At 42.2% G+C, this 18,860-nt stretch overlaps 1 protein-coding gene across 2 annotated transcripts; it reads right to left on the bottom strand.

Moving 5' to 3' along the window:
- Window positions 1-757: 757 nt before the first annotated feature.
- Window positions 758-18,136, bottom strand: LOC138964143 (protocadherin Fat 4-like). Of its 2 annotated transcripts, XM_070336031.1 has the most exons (18): window positions 17,929-18,136; window positions 17,279-17,422; window positions 16,618-16,775; window positions 16,132-16,246; window positions 15,317-15,568; window positions 11,602-13,787; window positions 11,126-11,258; window positions 10,607-10,812; window positions 9,877-10,161; window positions 8,316-9,502; window positions 7,797-7,910; window positions 6,924-7,023; window positions 4,877-5,109; window positions 4,318-4,352; window positions 4,006-4,062; window positions 3,122-3,556; window positions 2,590-2,782; window positions 758-2,294 (listed from the first exon to the last, which is right to left on the bottom strand). In XM_070336031.1, exons 1-17 carry the CDS (start codon window positions 18,080-18,082, stop codon window positions 2,604-2,606), a joined length of 5,973 nt encoding a protein of 1,990 aa, XP_070192132.1. In that variant the 5' UTR covers window positions 18,083-18,136; the 3' UTR covers window positions 758-2,294; window positions 2,590-2,603. The 2 variants fall into 2 exon arrangements, with proteins under 2 accessions (XP_070192132.1, XP_070192133.1); XM_070336032.1 differs by lacking the exon at window positions 4,006-4,062.
- Window positions 18,137-18,860: the final 724 nt, after the last annotated feature.

Raw genomic sequence — 18,860 nt, 5'->3', positions numbered from 1 at the left:
GTGTTATTGGAATTTACATTACCACAACCAGAGGGCTTTTTTTGTTTACAATAGAAGTCTACAAACCGTAACCTTGCACTGTAACAGGTGCTGTAAAAAAAACTGCCTTTATGTTAAGACCCAATCTGCTATTAAAAAGTTAATTGTTTTCTTAAATGCTATTTAGCTCGCGTAAACCACACACCAGTTTCTGTGGTTTATCTAACCCCTGAGCCATCGTGGACCATTGTGATCCACTTTACTTTTTTTCACAATTTAGTCGTCAGTTTGTGATTTTAATGCAACTCACTGTATCTGCATTGCACGTTATTGTGAACCTCTGAATCTAAAATGCAAAAAAACGGCGCAATGCAGAAAATTCGTCTGCTGGGAAAACACGACCTTGCGTGACCTGCTTCCGGGCTCCCTTTGTTCAAACTTTCAAAACTTCGAGTTGTACTGATCTTGTCTTGGTGAAAAAGGAATTCTTTTATGATTTAATAATGTTTGTGTAACAAGCTGTCAATTTATTATTTAGATTTTAAAAGTTAGGTTTATCGCCATGGTAAATCCGGCTGGCCACGCAAAAATAATTGTTTTGAAAAATGCTCGCTCTTTACGGAGTGCACCTGGGATGTTCTCAAGCGGTGAGTTTTAAACGAAAGGGTTTTTGTACTGTGTGTAAAAGACTGAGAGTGTTTGTGACCAGAAACTGATGGTTTACGTGAAGCTGAGTGTCCCTGATCTGACTTTCTCAACATGTTGAGGTCTAACAACACAGGTTTCAATGTACTTAACGAATTCATTCAGCCAACTCAAGCAGTCATAACATACAACACAGGTTTCAATGTACTTAACGAATTCATTCAGCCAACTCAAGCAGTCATAACATACAACACATGAACATAGTAAGATGCGCATATATATTAAAATATTCCTTTTGAACGTTTCACATCATAATCAAAAAACATAATATATGTATATGCTCAAATACTTGTCTAAAGAATGCAAACTCGCAAAGATAAGTCGTTGTGGATGCAACAAAACAATATCCTGTGTGTAAGAGAGACAGAACAGGAGTTTTATGAAAAAGAAATATATTCGCTTTATAAATAAAAATGCATTCAGCAAACCTTGATAAAAAAAATCTGTTTTAATTGGAGGCCTTTGCAAGTGGAAGAAACAAATCAAAACAATACCAACCAATCAAACAAACACAAGTAATGTATGATGATTCTTTAAACATGGAGGGGGGTTAAGACATTACGGTACATTTCCTGTGTAAATTATATTGTACGTCACCTCAGGTCTGCATCCCTACACCCTGGTTGTTTCCAGTGCTAATATGATTCGTTTTTGTAGTTGTGCTTCATGTATTCAGTCGATTGACTTGGATGTCACTTACCAATTTAAATTATCAAGAACAAAATCCGACTCTGCAGAGAAAGTAGCGAGACTGTAACTTTTTAGTTTGGGTCAGTGAAACGATGCGCTTATCCTGGGTACCTGGCTGGACGAATTCATGATGATCCAGTTTAGGCCACACACAAATCGGTGATTTTGGCCTTTTTTCTGGTCTTCTAACGTGGATCACATTTAAACAATAGAGAAAACACAACATGCAGGGACCAGTTTCTCGGTATCTCTTTGCCAAAGATGACTTGCAAAGAAATGGTATACATTGGAAGTAAGGTTTATTTCAGAAAAAAATGTGCAACTTGAAGTAATGAAAAACTTTTCCAACGGAAAATAAACAAACAAACACATGTATATTCATGCACAAACATGATCAAGAAATGAGGTTGAACATCGCTTTTGCACCTTGGCTAATGCTTCTTATTACATAATTTACGGAGACTTGGTCCGCAAGGTTCTACTTCTTGTTGTCTAAAATTAAGAACTTTACATCTTTTCAAAACAATGCGGTTAGATAAAATACAAGACTATAATACTTTAGGAATTCTGTTTGTGGCTTGTGACAAGACATTACCACACAAGTAACAGACAATTACATTAAAAAAAACATTCATTAAAATCTATAAACGTGCATTTACAAACGTCACCTTATATATTCAGCGTCTAATTTGTCAAGTAAAGTTTAACAATTAAAATTAACATTCATATTAACAAATTACAGGTGAAGAATGCGCTGTTTTAAATTCAATCAAATAAGAGACTGTTTATGGATGGTGGGATGTCAGGGCGCTGCAGACTCCGAATCACTGTGCCCTTCACCAATTTTGTCACAATGACGTCACGCTCATCTGGGACTTCTGTCCTAAGAACTTCCGTCTTGCCATCATTTTGATTTTGATCTGAAACGTTAAAGTACATCATAAAATGGTCCATATTACTGTTTTCACCACGACTTTTGACTGAGAGGAATTGTTCAAACATACCAGTAAAAGTTGTTGTTTCCGTTTACTCGTTGCATTCCTTGGAAATCCAAAATTTTCAAGTTTTTAAGTCCTCAAACAACATGAACATAATTTGCATAAGGCATACACAAATGGTGACCCGCGCATTTATAAATGTAATAAAACGCTTCCATTTTCCCAATAATGTCACATTCTAACAAATCACCACCCGAGAATGCTTTTTAAAACTTACATGCTTCCATTGATTCAAAATGCTCCGTCCGACGGATTGGAAGCATTATTCTTGCTTCGCTCAGGAGGGCTAGCTAGCTTGGTGTTCAGTTTGATCCGTATTGCGGCCAAGACGGTTAGGAAGATGTTGGGCTTTGTTTCTGATGATCTTGTCGTGGTCCGGGACTTTCCGGGCTCTGCTGGAAGTTCCTCCACTGTGCAAGAAGAGTGTTTGTTTACTAGCCACTGTTTGTTTTTTCTCAAATATGACTATGAGTGTTACTCTATAGAAAGCATTTTTTCAATTCAAACACATAGTTTATCTTTACATAATTAACATTTTGCTTGGGGGTTGATCCTCTCAAAATAGAAAGAGATAGACAACACAGGGTGTATATAAGTGTTCACCAAAATGGCGAATCGATCTCCAGTCATCATTTCAGGATCAATTACATTACCATTTCAGATACAAATGTCGACATAGTACTGGTTCGTCAAGGCAACTTATACTACGTGAGAGAATTGAGAAAACGTCACACAAAACAAAATCTTACATGGAATTCCATCGGCATCCACGTTTCTGTCTTGCGTGTCATCGGCACTCGCGTTATCAGCAGAAGCAACAGAAAAAGACTGCTCATCCTCAGACTCAGACGAAAGACAAAGTTCATCGATGGCGACATTTTGGAGCAGCTCAACTCTTCCAGCGTTCCTCGCTGGGGCCAGAGACTCAGCAATGAGCAGCAAGTCCGATCCCTCTCTGTGGACCTTTCCAGCTTTTTTCGTCTTCTTCTTCCGTTTCTTTTCTTCCACGGAGCGGTTGACGTGAATCTGTTGTTCTCGGTTGTTCGCCATGTGCGTGGCGTCGGGAGGAGTCTGGATGTTGAGCTGAAGGCTATGGGTCAGTAGGAAAGGGAGGGGCAGCATACTGTCCAGTTCCTGCTTTATGTCCATCGAGGTCCGCCGATCAGTCACCACGATTTCTTCACCTGCACACAATAGACAGATTTCCTCGTTTAATATTACTTATAAGCTTCTGAGTATATAATCAAACATCGAACTTCAAGAATAAGTTTGACATAGCACATTTGTGTAGATATTTCACAAATACACATGAACAAGAACGATTCCAATGCCAATTTCAGCGAAATGTGGAAGCAAGGATATAGGCAAATGTTACATTTTTATTGTCGATCGTAACATGTTTGATCACATTTTGGATAAAAAAGTTTCCATTTTTCGTTCAGGGAAACTTCTTTTCATTACAAAAATATGACAAAAGGTGTATGTTGATATGATAAGAAATAAAAGATAAACAACACCCAAGTGCTACGTGCGCTCCGACCTAAAAAGGTATTCGAGAAGCTATCTATTTTTTCCACTATGATTTATGTTGTTGTTAGTTTACATACAAACAAATAATTATATAGTTTATTACCAGGTGTTGATATCGTTGACAATTTCTTCGTGATGTCGGGTGTCCCAGACGGCGACTCTGGGTTAAATAGAATCAGCATTCAAATGAGCATACCACAGACCTGGACTAATACACAAACGTCAGAACGGTGTACAAGAACAGTGATAGCTATTTTGAAAGCAATTTATATTACACACAATTAAGGTCACAACAGATTCATTTGTCGGTTCAAATTATTTCTCCCGTAAAAGACAAGAGAATCTTTCAATTACTACGTCTATTTTGTTCTACTCATACGTGTCTTGACGTATTTAACGTTTGATCACTACTCACCACTTCCGAGCAGCGAAAGAGTAGACTCGCGTGTCCTGCAAAATAAAATAAGAGTGCAGACAACGGATAAATGGGTTCCAGGGCCATGGACAAACGACCCCCACTCACCCCTCCCCAAACCCCCACTGACGCTGAACTGCCCCCCCCCCCCCTCACCAAATAAACAAGCCTAAGACTAAGAGAACTGCTCCTTGGACAAATCCCAGCCGATAGGACCACTGGTCAAGTGCCCTCCCCCCTCCCCATTTTGTGACAAAATGCCCCCAAGACAAATCATGTGATTTAATGCTAAGATAAGGGTTGAAAGTAAAACTAAGATATGCAACCGCCTTATACTCAAACACACACACACACACACACACACACACACACACACACACACAAACACACACACACAAAACACACACACACACACACACACACACACACACACACCAAAACACAAAAAAACACATGCACACACACACACAAAAACCACACACACACACACACATACACACACAAACACACACACAAACACACACACACACAAACACACACACACACAGTGAAAACTGACCTGTTCGTCCTTTTTTGACGTTTCCACACGCAGCAGACACACAGAAACAGCGCGATGGCCGCACACAGGAGAATGGCGCAAATCACCAGACTTAGACCTCCTCCAGTGTCCAACAATGACTCGGAGTGGGCTTCAATGACAAGGCTTTTGTGGTAAGGCATGACCTGTATGACTGGAAACAAGGCATCTGAAAGGCCGGAGACTGGCGTTCCATCCGGCGACTGCTGGAGTACCTGTTGGTCAAAGAGAACTAGGTCTAGGTCAGTGTTTACCACAGTATGGTGAATCGGACTCGGGGTCAACAAGGGATATGCTCTGTTTATTACTAAAAACTAGGCGGCTGACAGACCAGAGACTGGTGCTCCATTTAGCTACTGATGCAGTAGTTAAAGGTAAAAAAGAATAAGGTCAAGCTCCTTATCGAGTACAACAGTGACTCGAACAAATGCTAGCATTCCGTCTTATAAACCCTGTAAAACCTGAAGGTACAAAAAGAGATTTAGGTTCAGGTCATTCTCAAACACAACGATGATTGGGGGGGGGGGGGGTGTCAGGTTTTTATTTTATTTTCTATATAGCTTGATATGAGTCAGGCATTTGCTATTCGTCTAAAAAGTGCTGCTTTGTCTGAACTGAGAATGAACGTAAAACGATACTGGGTGAGTGTCAGTATCAGCACATTTTCGAAGTTGCTATCTAAGTAAGTTCAGGCCAGCATTTTGGCGAGGTTTGACCTGTATAATGAACAGGAAATGGGCTTTACTTCTGTAAACTGTTTGAGCAAGACTGGGGTGAAACAGAACCAGAACAAGGTCTATCCTTAGCGGATTATGACTTTATTCAGTTATTCTGCAGAAAAGAAAAATGCTGGAGAAAAACCGTTCTTTTCTGCAGCATTTCTGCATAATGTCATCTTTCGCCGAAGCAGCGTTTTTTTCTGCAGCAAAACATTTTACTGCAGTAAAATTGAAATCAAGAATGCTGCAGTAAAACGGTGCTGTTGTTTTACTGCAGAAAACCTGTTTACATCTTTTCTGCAGCATTTTGTACTGGCTCTTGGCGGATTATGACATTATTCAGTTATTCTGGAGAAAACCCGAAATGCTGGAGAAAAACTGTCTTTTCTGCAGCATTTCTGCATAATGTCATCTTTCGCCGAAGCAGCGTTTTTTTCTGCAGCAAAACAGTTTTTCTGAAGCATAATGTTTACTTGGTTTTCTGCAGCATTATTGCGATTAACTTTTCTTCCGAATAGTCTGTGACAGTTTTTCTGGAGAAAAACGAACGATCTTGTAAAGTAGCGTTTGTATTCGTCGCCCCCTGGGATAGTATAATAGTTTGTAACTATTGGTAATTCTGGATGAGTCCATCTCTCGACAGAGGGGGGCTCGCGTGCTCCAACATTATAATGAGCCAGTACAAAATGCTGCAGAAAAAGTGTAAACAGGTTTTCTGCAGAAAAACAACAGCACCGTTTTACTGCAGCATTCTTGATTTCAATTTTACTGCAGTAAAATGTTTTGCTCCAGAAAAACCCGTTGCTTCGGCGAAAGATGACATTATACAGAAATGCTGCAGAAAATACAGTTTTTCTCCAGCATTTCTGTTTTTCTGCAGAATAACTGAATAATGCCAAAATGCTGAAGAAAAAGTGTAAACAGTTTTTCTCCAGTAAAACAACATTACTGCAGCATTCTTGATTTCAATTTTACTGCAGTAAAACTGTTTTACTGCAGAAAAAAGTGTTGCTCTCGCGAAAGATGACATTATGCAGAAATGCTGCAGAAACAAACAGTTTTTCTCCAGCATTTCTGTTTTTCTGCAGAATAACTGAATAAAGTCATAATCCGCTAAGGATACAAGGTCAGTGTGCTTATTTTTTTATTGTACATTTTAATTAAGTTTAAATTGATGTTCAGTACATTATTAAAAACAACGCACAGGAAAACGTTGCAAGAGTAAAACCTGCAAAGAAAAAGGAAAGACAAAAAACCACCCTGTAAACTAGACAATACTACTTCACATGAACTAGTGGTAAAACTCTTACCTTGAGCACGTCAGCCTGAGACAGGAAGACTTTAGCTCTGTCCACACCGCCCACACTGTCCGCGGCTGTGTCGTTGACCACGTACATCATCACCACTGACCTGCGATTAACACCAATGGTATACGTCACACACATTATAATTTCGTTTTAGACGCCATGGTCTTTCTGACCTGCCAGTGAAGACAGGCACGGACTGTGCCAATGATTTTGCAAGTTACCCGCTGGTTTCTATATCAAAACGGCCTATTCTGTGCTGATTCTGATTCGGACAAACGCCCTGTCAAATCTATTCTTATCTTTGTTTTCACTCATCAATATAACAATAGAAATAACGATTAAAAAACAAAACCCACTTAAATGTCCATTAAAATGAATACATTAAAATGGAAACTTTTCTTCCGCGCATGTCAACTATTTTCAAAAACGCACTTTACCAAATAACACACATAGCTATAAAGTACTTCTAACTAAATAATTAACATGCAAACCTATTGCCACTGCCACTGACTCGTGATACTCCTGATATTGCCCTAATAAGGAAGAGACGGTGTCTGCTACACGAAGGGGAACAACTCTGTATAGCCCTTTCCATGATTATCAGTCGCATGGGTGGACATAGAGTATGAGAGGGAGAGGCTTACTAAAGTAGACAACGGTACAGGGGCTGGCCAGACTGGGGTCTGGAGGATCTTCCCCCAAGCTGCTGTTGAAAGTTAGCATTTGAAAGGGCTATTTTGGGTTTCTCCTTGAGAGAAAAACCCCGTACATTTGCCGGGTAAGAGTGGGCATTTGAAACCCAGCCCCCCCCCCCCCCCCCCCCCCTCCCCCTCCAAGATCAAGCCCAGAGTGTGAAGCATAAAGGAAAGTACTCACTGCTGGCTCAGCAGTCGACGCCTGGTGTTGGGGGGAGTGTCGTCACGTATCTCTAGTATCCCCACCCGTCTGTCCCCAGGAAAGAACACCTGCACGTGCGCCTTTAGCGAACTCCTGAAATGTTGTGTAAGTGATAATAAAACAAGTCAAGAAAGTAATGGAACTAAATGAAAACAAAAGTACGATATGAATAAAATAACATTATTATACAATTTGTTCTACCAAAAAGGGATAATTTAGAAGAATTAAATGGATACCAGTATCGGTCATTCTAAAAATAGTGTAAAATTCAAGGTAGATTTGGGGAAAACATGATTAAGTATCAGGCATTGAATTACAATATTTAGGTAAGGTAAATTGTCATGAATGTAGAGTTGTCTATGTCAGGTAAGCATATATCAACATGATTTCCCTCATAGTGGTATTAAAGTCTGGGAAGGACATACATACACGTATCTTTTATAATGTTTCTTCCATTACAATTACAAACAAAGTATAGAATCATATTGTTCCCCATACCTGTTAGCCTCCAAATACTCCTTGGAGACAGCGTAAGAGATGACCACAACGTGACGATTCATGCTGAAAGTGTCCACTCTGACCATACCCAGCTGTGTGTCTCTGGCCTCGCCCATCTCATGGTGACACACCACCCATTGGAAGTAGCGTGAGTTGTCATACAGCAGGTCATGGCGGCCCACGCTTACCTCCCCTGTCGTCGTGGAAACGGAGAATACTCCATTCTCGCTACCGCTCAGGAAACGGAGAGTATCTGCTGGGGTTGTAGTCATGCTGAATTCGGAAGGAGTGAGGGTATGAACGAGTATGCCCGTAGAGGAGTCGAATGGAATTTCTAGGGAGAGGAACACAGTGCTGTTGGAACCGTTTACGATTTTCAGGTTTTCGTCTACGTCTATGACACTCGCGGTGAAGGTCGCTGTGGATGTCAAGGCCGGCGATCCGTCGTCCTTGGCAACGACCTCGCAGATCAACTCTCTCAACGCTTCGTAGTCAACGGAATGCTTGACAGTGATGACGCCGTTATAGTTTAGGGAGAAGTAGACGTCACACAAGGGTGTGGTTGACTCGAAACTGAGAGTCAGATCAGCGTTGGTTCCCGTGTCCTTGTCGATGACAGATAACGTCCCCAGCGTGGTGCCAGGGGGAAGATTCTCAACGACAGGGAAGGCAAGGCTAGAAATTAAAAACTCAGGGGCGTTGTCGTTGATGTCAACCACTTCCACTCTCACTACCGTTGTGACATTGTCATCGGCCCGTTCGGTCACCACCGCCAGCTGGTACTCGGAGAATTCTTCCCTATCTACAGGCCCTTCAAGGCGTATCACTCCATCACCGCCCGCGTCTGTCGTGATGCTGAACGCAGCCCTGTAGTTGCCTGAAGCGATTCTGTGAGACAGAGTGGTCTTACTGCGTTCAGAGGGCAAGGTGCCCACAACAGTTCCGACAGCGCTGTTCTCCATGACGGTGAACGTCTGATCAACGGTAGACGGGGTTAGGGAGGAAGATATATCAATGTGGAGAGTGAGGAGGGCGACGTTAGCCGGGTAGCCCAGGTCAGTGGCGGTCAACAAGAGAGTGTGGTTGTCGGCTGCAAGGTCCAGGGGCGATATGGTCTGGACACGCCCTGACTGAGGGTCCAGTGTGAAGTGACCGGCAGCGTTTCCACTCAGGAAGCTGTACAGTACCTGTGAACAATAGTCAAATATAGCATTAGCAAAGGGGCGTTCCCCGTGAGCAGATTTGTCTTATTTGTTAAAGGAGATTTGAAGTAACAAGTGCAAAAATATCTGAGCTTCTTTGCACCTTTCTCATTGTTTGTGATAGACCCAACTGTAAACAGTTTCAAAAACGAAATGAATGGACGGATCTGCAGTGATTTACTAGATGATGAATACGGAAAGGAATGTATACCTTTACCTCTGGATACAAAAAAGAGACATGCAAAAAAAGCCAACCAGACATTTGGCATTGTTCCAAAGGTAATATGACGGTAACATACACCTTTGAAGCCCTCCGACATTAAAGCCACATTAGTGTGTTACAATATCTTACTCCTTACCAGTCCATTGCTGCCCGAGTCAGCGTCAGTAGCTGTAGCAGTGTACACAAGGGTACTGGGCGGGTCAGCGCGTGAAAGGTGCACGTGCGCTGTATCTGGGTCAAACACCGGGGCGTTGTCGTTGTCGTCGCTCACACTCACGGTCAACGTCATGGTACCTGTCAGCGAGGGAGTTCCGTGGTCTGTGGCAGTCACCATCAGAATGTACGTAGACTGGGACTCGGCGTCCAAACTGGCGGTGGTGTTCACTACGCAGATGACTGGATCTATGCTAAATTTGCCAGCCTGCAAAGTAGATTAAGCTGTTTTATGATCAAGATTATATCAAGTTCACTTGCATTGATCTGGGGGGACTTTTGTTAAGAGGGAGTTATCTTTTAGGTAACTGACGAACGGTCAGCTCAGTCCAGAACATTTTAACATGACCCTCGGAGAAAACACAAATACATTATATGAAAAGAAAATAAGGCCTAAATAATGTTTTGTTACATAAACACTGGTTTAAACTGCAATCCTCTCATAAATATCAAAATGGACAAAACCAAAACTAAGATTGTGATCATTCACTTTAATACCACATCAAACATGAGACACAAATTTATTCTTAAGTTAAAAGCTATTTCCACGTGGGATTTTTTGAAATTCTTCCTCGTTAAAACCAGCAATAGCTAAATATTGTAGAATTCTTACTTGCTCCATTCTAATACAAACGACCCGTCTTGGGACAGACCTGATTTCCACCAATGATGTCACATGTGACCTTGCCGTTATCTTGAAGGTCATCATCACGGGGCAGCAGCACGGTGACCACTGACCCCACAACGCTGGACTCTGGGATGCTGACCTCTTGTGCTACGTGCTGAAAACTGGGCACGTGATCATTGACCTCAGTCACGTGCACTGTCACCGTCACGCTGCCCGTAAGGCTGTTGGGGCCTGTGTGAAAAGACGAAGTGCGTGAATCCAGCCGGTAACTACAAGCTATTATCCTTCTCAATAAACAAAAGAGTGATACACTGGTTTAAGGACGTCCTATACCTTTAATTAAGCCGACCTAACAATTAGCGCCAAAGCTTCGCCAAGTCGACTTGGCCCAATCTATATTGAGCTTTATAGTCAGAGTGACACAAATAGTATCACAAAATGCAGTCTCCAAAATCAATCTATCAGAGATTTCGTTTGGCGTCGGCAGTTGGCGAAACATTTAAAACTGAGTCATTACAAAACGTTGCCGTTATTTGGGTATTACCTGCTTGGTCAGTGGCGATGACGGAGAGACTGAAGAAGGTGTTGTCGCTGTAGCTGATCTGGCCTGTGAGTGTCACCTCCCCTGTCGTTTCGTCAATCGAGAACCGAGAATCTCCAGTTATACTGTAGGCCAACTGTAATTACAGTTTCAGGTGTATGGTCAGTTAACACATCATTATGAAACATCTAATGAAACTCATAGAACATATCACTTAACTTGGAAAAAGGTTACACACAACACGTTACATTTGAAGGCAATTCCCCTAGCGGTTACTGAAATGTGGCGCTTTTTGTTGCATTTCCCACTTAAGCGGCATTAAACAAAGCCTTTTGCCGTCCCTGAAAAGAATGATCCCAACATCGTACGACATGGGTACCAAAGCACCATTGCTAAATTGAAAAAGATAAGGTCAATGGTTCCGGACAGAAAAACATGTCTTTTTGTTTTGTTTCGAGTAGCAAGTAACATGTTCTCACCAGTCCAAAATCCCCCTCGTCTCTGTCCGTAGCACTCACTCTTCCCAAGGAGGTCGCGGTGTGACCTCCCTCTGGCACTGACCACGTATACGAACGCAAGAAGGCGGGTGTGACGTCATTCACATTCGTGACGTACACAGTAAACGTTATGACGTCAGAGAGGGCACTGTCCTTAGCGTGCTCAGCTCTTACCGTGATTGTGACGGAATGTTCTTTTTCGAAGTCAAGGTCACGAATAAGGTACAGCTGACCAGAGTACTGGTCAAGGCTGAAGCGGTCAGCATCGTTTCCTGATGTGATAGCGTACACAAGATCTCCCGTCTCCCTCGCTCCTCCAAAGGTTGCTTCAAAATCATAAATCATGATTCCAGTCAGCGAGTTTTCCGGCACGGTAAAGTTGACATCTCTTAATAAAAACTTCGGTGGCTTGTTCTCAGGTGTCACAGTAACCAGCACAGCAACGTCAGATGATAGAACAGGTGTTCCTCGATCAGTTGCTCGGACAGTCAAGGTAAATGAACTTGAAACAGATGCGTTTAGAGACTTGTTTATCACGAGATTAAGGCCGTCAAACAAAAACACATGATCTGAATCACCTTCAGTTATTTCGAGATAAAACTCGCCGTTGGGTCCAAGATCGGAGTCTGTGGCGCGAATTTGACAAGTGGAGGTACCAGGGGCTGCGTTTTCATCCACTTCAAAACGGTAATGAGGCCTGGAAAAGACCGGTGCGTTGTCATTAGCGTCAGTAACTGTTAGAGTAACGGTAGTGTTTGTGGTTTTTTGTCTAGCGTTAGATGCTTGAATCACTAACTCAAAGGTAGAGTGCGTTTCTCGGTCTAAGACGCGTGAGAGATACAACCGCCCAGTGGCTCTGTCTATAACAAACGTGTCCTCAACGTTGCCCGAAATAAAGTCAAACTTGACGTCATCATTCAGATCGGCGTCCTCAGCTTGCAAGTGAATAACAGGGGCGCCTACAGTGGTGTCTTCTGGGATACTGACATGTAGACTTTGACCCGTAGTGATGAACTCAGGTTGGTGTTCATCCACTTCTTTAACGGAGATATAGACGTGCTTGTGGGAAGTGAGAGAGGGTATACCTCCGTCCTTCGCCTCAATGACCAACTGATGCAGTCTTGATTGTTCAGCATCTAGCGGTGCCACAGCACTAAGCTTGCCATCAGAGGTTAAAGAGAACACTTGACCGTCGTTACCAGAAGTGATACGAAATACGACAGTGCCGTTGTCGCCTAGGTCAACGTCGATCGCAGAAAACACGTGCAGCTCGCGAGGAACACTTACATTTTCTGACACGCTGAAGTTGAAGGTTCCGGAAAGGATTGGAGCGTTGTCGTTAACATCTTGCACGGAAAGAGTGACGCTGGAGGTAGCTCTCTGACCAATTGCTGTGTACGCTACAACAGTCACCTCATATGTATCTCTTGCCTCTCTGTCTAGTGCAGACATCAGGATTATTTCCCCGGTAGAAGGTTGGACAGCAAACACTCCTTCCCCACCAGCGAGTTCAAAGAAAGTGGGAAGGTTCGACCCCACAGTTTCAATGTCAAGCAAAATGCTACCCACAGCGTCATCCTCATGGATTCTCAAAACAGCCGGCAGATTGGCAAACAAAAACACATCCTCGATGATGAAAGTAACAGTAGTGTAAGTGCTCAACCTTTTAGGACCTCCATCAAAGACCTCGACTCGTACCTCGTACTGGGCTTGGGTCGGTAACCGAGACAACCCGATCTCACCTGAGACCAAATTCACGCTAAACACACCGGAAACATCGCCGCCCGTTTTAACGTAGGTCATGACACCATTGGTAAGGTCAAGGTCAGAACAGGAGAGGTTAAGCATGGAGTCTCCGATACTAGCAGAGCTTGACACGATTACTGGCTCCACGTGCTTACACACTGGAGCATTGTCATTAATGTCAAGGACGCTAATTGTGAAGGTCACGGTTGATGACCTTTGGTCAACTTCCGCTGAGTCACATGCTTCAAGGACCAGGACGTAAATGTCTAGCGTCTCTCGGTCCAGCTTGCTGCGCAGCGTGACCACGCCTTGCTGCGCGTGCAGCAGAAAGGGAGATGCAGCAGGTTGCAGCAGTTGATACGTCACTTGTCCGTCATCCCCTGTGTCGTCATCACTGGCTGATAGGGTGAAGAGAGAGGTGCCTGAAACATAGTCACAAGAACAATTCGTGCTGTCTCTTCTGGTGACCAAAAATAGTTACAACGGTTATAACATTGCCACACCGTCGTTAATTATGATGAAATGAAGAAAACAAACTGGGTGGATGAGAGAGAGAGAGAGAGGGAGAGAGAGAGAGACCAAATCAAATCAAATCAAATTTTATTTTTCGAGGGTTGTGGCATAAGCAATACAACGAGCTTTTTTCAACCAGCCCTCGCCCAAAGAGGGGACTAATCTAATCACATATTTACACGGATATTAACGTAGAAAAAAAAGGTAGAGAAAAAACAACAACATATGAATATTTACACATTACATATTATACACAAATATAAAGCGTCGTATATGTAACGTAGTGAAAGCAATGCTGAATACACATGCATGAGTAAATGTGTTATTAAAGCTTTGAGTGTTTTTGTGTGGATATAATGAACACTGATGCTTTGGACAAATGAAAATATAACCAAACGAAGTCTTCCATCACTGTGAGTTTTCGTAATTTAACATTAAATACAGTGAAAGGTGTTTTTTGAAAGTATTGAGACTCATTGGGACTCTCACAAATTCCGGGAGAGAATTCAACAGGACGCTACCAGAATAGGCTAAGCTTGATTTGAAGAGATCTATCCTTGGAATTTGGACGTTAAACTTTCGGTTTGGTTTGACTTTAAAGTTTGCAACGAAAGTTCGTGGTGCACGGCCGGAAAGTATTTTGTGAAGGAGCACGCCTTCATTTAATTTAAATCTTTCTTTTAAGAGAGAGAGAGAGAGAGAGAGAGAGAGAGAGAGAGAGAGAGAGAGAGAGAGAGAGAGACAGAGACAGAGACAGAGAGAGAAAGAGAGAAAGAGAGAAAGAGAGACAGAGACAGACAGTCAGACAGAGACAGACAGAGACAGACAGACAGAGAGAGAAACAGAAACAAAGAGAGACAGAGACAGATAGGCAGACAGATGAGGACAGAGACAGACAGAAAAGTGCGCAAGTGCGTTACCACTCGGCCACCCAGTCCTCAGATAGACAGAGAGGCGAATATAACACAGACACAGACACAGAGAAACGACGAGGAGAGGCTGAAAACGGCAACAGCAAAAAAATAAGAAAAAACATTACTTACAAAACATTATTGTCATTATCTTGTCATTGCTACTACCATCGTGGGCACATTGGAAGAAAAGTCAAAGCAATATGGCTTTATTGTCTTCTGTCGTGTTTCTTGTTTGTCCACTTAAATGCCGTTAGGACGAGGTTCTGCTAAACGTGTTGTCTTGTCCCGAATTAAACGTTCCAAAAATTCAACATTTCTTGTTTTCTGATTTAGCAACAAAATAAAGACACACAGAAATACGGTTGCGAAAAGCACGCAAAGTAGTTAACAAGAAGGTCGAGTTGGGATAACATATAAAATAAAAGACTGGATAAAAGACACAGACAAAGACTGACATAATGACAGTCGAAGACCTAGCAATGTCAACAGCCGAAAGTCAAACAGCCAGTATCCATGTGACTTACCAGGCATAGTATTTTCAGGAACATAGCGGATCTCAGAATCGTTTGCCGGGATCCTCCACACGGGGGTCGCTTCGTTCACACCCTCCACTTGCACTCTCACCAGGACGTGTGACGTCATCCTTTGTGACGGAGGTTTCGCTGTTGGGTCATCCGTTGCTGTGACGACGAGCGTGTATGACGTCTGTTGTTCGTAATCCAGTGTGCCGTTCAGGGACATCTCACCACTGATCGAGTGGATTGGAAATAAAGACGCTGGAAAAGAAAATCTCCCCAAGTATATAATTTTGGCATTTCCTCCCAGACATTTTAATTATGTACTTGCATAAGTTTTTTTTTAAAGTTTTTGTTTTTGATGTAAGTGATATATGTTTTATTTCAAACATTCTTTGATTGTTCCACGGACTCAATCTAAGCATTTCCAAAACATTACTTCCTCCAGTGGTTGGAACTGATACACATCAATGTTGCAATTTTATTTTCATATTCTAGCATTGGCTTGTACATGAGTAAAATAAAGCGAGCAACTGTTGTTTGGTTTGTACTCAGTGCACACAGTTAAATAGTTCTGTTCCAATTCTGGGGCCAATCCTGAGAATAACATATTGCCGAATTTTGTATTATTGTTAACTGACTAGACTGATACGTTCATGATTCACATGCGCTGTTTTAGGAACAAATATGTCACCTATTGTTTTCCAATTTGAAAGGATACATTTTTTCACAGTCACAATTTATATTCGCCTCTGTTGTTATGTTTTGTGCTTGTTTCTCAAGTTGGTCGAAATTGATAAAACAAGCTATGAACAAACACTTACAATCGCTAGAATAGGTGATGTCAGCAAACGTCCCTGTGTCTACGTCCGACGCTGTGACGGCACAGACAGGTGTTCCTTTCGAAGCTCCTTCACTCACGTTACACATCAGGAATGTCTGAAAAAGAACATAAATTAGATGTGATCTTGTTTTGAATGTTATCCAGCGGTATTGTTTATTCTCCAGCGTAAGAGATTCTACTATTTCTACTACTTCTTCTTTATTTGAGCTGTACTCAAATAGATGGACCTTATAATGGAGGCAAGGTCAAGTCGTTTCTTGATCAAAAATAATGTTAATCCAATCAAGTTGGGTTTAACAATGAAGCAGATTCTTTGACTGGGCAGATTGCCCACACTCATTTCTGGGAATTAATTCCCGCCGTCTATGCTGCGGCTCTGACGCTAACGTTTTTTTCCTACCGCTCTTATTACAAAACCAAACCAAAACTAACAAAACTTGACTAAATGTAAAAAACCAAAACTCACCGGAGTGAAGACAGGGGGGTTGTCGTTGATGTCGATAATGGTGATGTTAACAAGGGCGGTGGAGACGTTTGTCGTACGGTTGGAGGAGTGGGCAGACACCGTTAGCTGGATGTTCTCACTGAACTCTCTGTCCAGCAGCGCATTGGTCAGTATGGTGCCTGGTCACATATCATTAACAATTCCAGTACACATTATCCGTAATTCTATGATCACAATGGAACACCATGTCCACACTGGAACACACCGTGTTCACCATGATCGTGTTACTTTTGCCAGTAGAACTATGTGCTATGTCACACTGGGTTCAAAACCGGATAAAGCAAGTTTGTTGTACGTAATTTGTATTTTAGACCAAACTATGACATGTTATACAGATCGAGATCGCGTTAGCGGTCAATGGGAACAATGACTGTTGAGATCTGTGTCAAATGTCATATTTTGGTTAAAATACAAATACAATTTATATATCGATCCATTTTAGTTTGAGCTCCTTTATTTTGTTCCGATCTAACTCACACAAACATGCACTCTTTTGTAATTACGGCCACCTGCACCAAAATGAGTTTTAGTGGGACTCTGACGTCATATCATGATACTGCTCACAGAAGGAAAATCTAATGTTTTACCGATACACGAGTTTAAAGTGCAAAAACAAACTTACCAGTGTCCGGGTGGATATAGAAAGAGCTGTGTGTGGCGGGGACAAAACCGTATGTTGGTTTAGACAGCGGAGTCCCTGGGCTGTCTGCGTCTGTAGTGGTCAGTGTCCCTACTAGCCGGCCTAGGTCGGTGTCCTCGGGTATTTCTACACAAAAAAAAGCATGGAAGAAACACGAAATGACGGCAGACAAACAAAGCAAATAAAATCTGGATCTTGATTAGTCTTTAGTGTCTTCATCTTACCTTACCGCGTGTCTTGATCTCGAGGGTCGTCTTCTCCATAACAAAGCACACAATGACTAAACTCTACAATGCGGACTTTCCAAGATTTACGCGCTATTGTAAGCTTACTTTTCAGATAAAACAACAGAAGATAAAATGACAGAAATCTAAGCATAAACCGGCCTCCAACGTGCCAACATCAAGGCCAAAACATGTAAGGCCCTGCTTGTGTACGTTAAAGTCAAAAATGATTTTGCACCGTGTTTTGAATAAATAGTTCCAAAAACAAACTTTTCTTGTTGCCGAGTCTCGGTCTGAAATGCTCTTTGAACTTTGACTAGCTAATTAAGAACATTATTGATGATTTTGTTTTTAGTGAAACAGATTTTCTCATTAAACACAAGTATCCTTTGTGGGTTTTCTACTCACCTATGTTGATGACGTCACTGCTAAACTGAGGAGCATTGTCGTCAACATCAGTAATCAGCAGATTAATCAGAACCGTCATTGTGAAAGGCGTGCTCGATACGTCATGCACGTACACGATGACGTCAGTGTTGTGATCCTCTGTCTCGAAATCCATAAAGCGTGCAACGGACACCTCACCGGTGCTAGAGTTTACTGCAAACCTGTTCGAGGAGTCTGAAATATAAATTGGTTAAAACAAAACAAAAAATGTGAATCTCATTTACACGTAGCCTTTCCCGTGACGTTGTCAGCCACGTAACGGTGGGCATAGTAGCGCATGCATTGTTAACGCAAATACCAATACAAGGGTAAGCGCCAACAAAATCCATTCACCTTCCATCCATCCATTTGACAATCAACCTGGATCTGCTGCAAAATCATGCATACGTACGTCTGATTTTACAGCTCTGTCATAATGTATAATGTGAGAGATTCCACGGTTTGAACAAAGAACTCACACACACACACACACACTCACGCACGCACGCACGCACTCACGCACACGTGGAATGTGCTCTATCGTCTGGCATTTTACCACGTGCGCCTGGTATGGGCTCGTATTAAAAACCTACCGCTTGCAATGGTGTACTCCAGTCGATCGCTGACGTCAATATCAGAACAGTTCAGTGACGTCAATACCGTCCCGGGAGCTGCGTCTTCCGGGAGCGTCAAAAAGATGACGTAATCTGCGCATTTCTATAAAATAAATAAAGTTGCATTTCTGTACAAACTCTTGTGCGCCGGTATTCTTGAAACTACTCACAACGTTATTATTAAAATGTTTCACATAGGCCTAAATGGAGCTAGGCCGAAAATGCTTCCTTGTGATGTAAAGATCCCTTTCATATGCGTAGAAATTAACAAAAAGAAAATGATAAATTGTGCTTACATGT

The sequence above is a fragment of the Littorina saxatilis genome, linkage group LG4 (genome assembly GCF_037325665.1).
Source record: "Littorina saxatilis isolate snail1 linkage group LG4, US_GU_Lsax_2.0, whole genome shotgun sequence".
Taxonomy (NCBI): Eukaryota; Metazoa; Mollusca; class Gastropoda; order Littorinimorpha; family Littorinidae; genus Littorina; species Littorina saxatilis.
The sequence above is the reverse complement of the archived record's forward strand: the minus strand, read 5'-3'. Positions and strand labels throughout refer to the sequence as shown.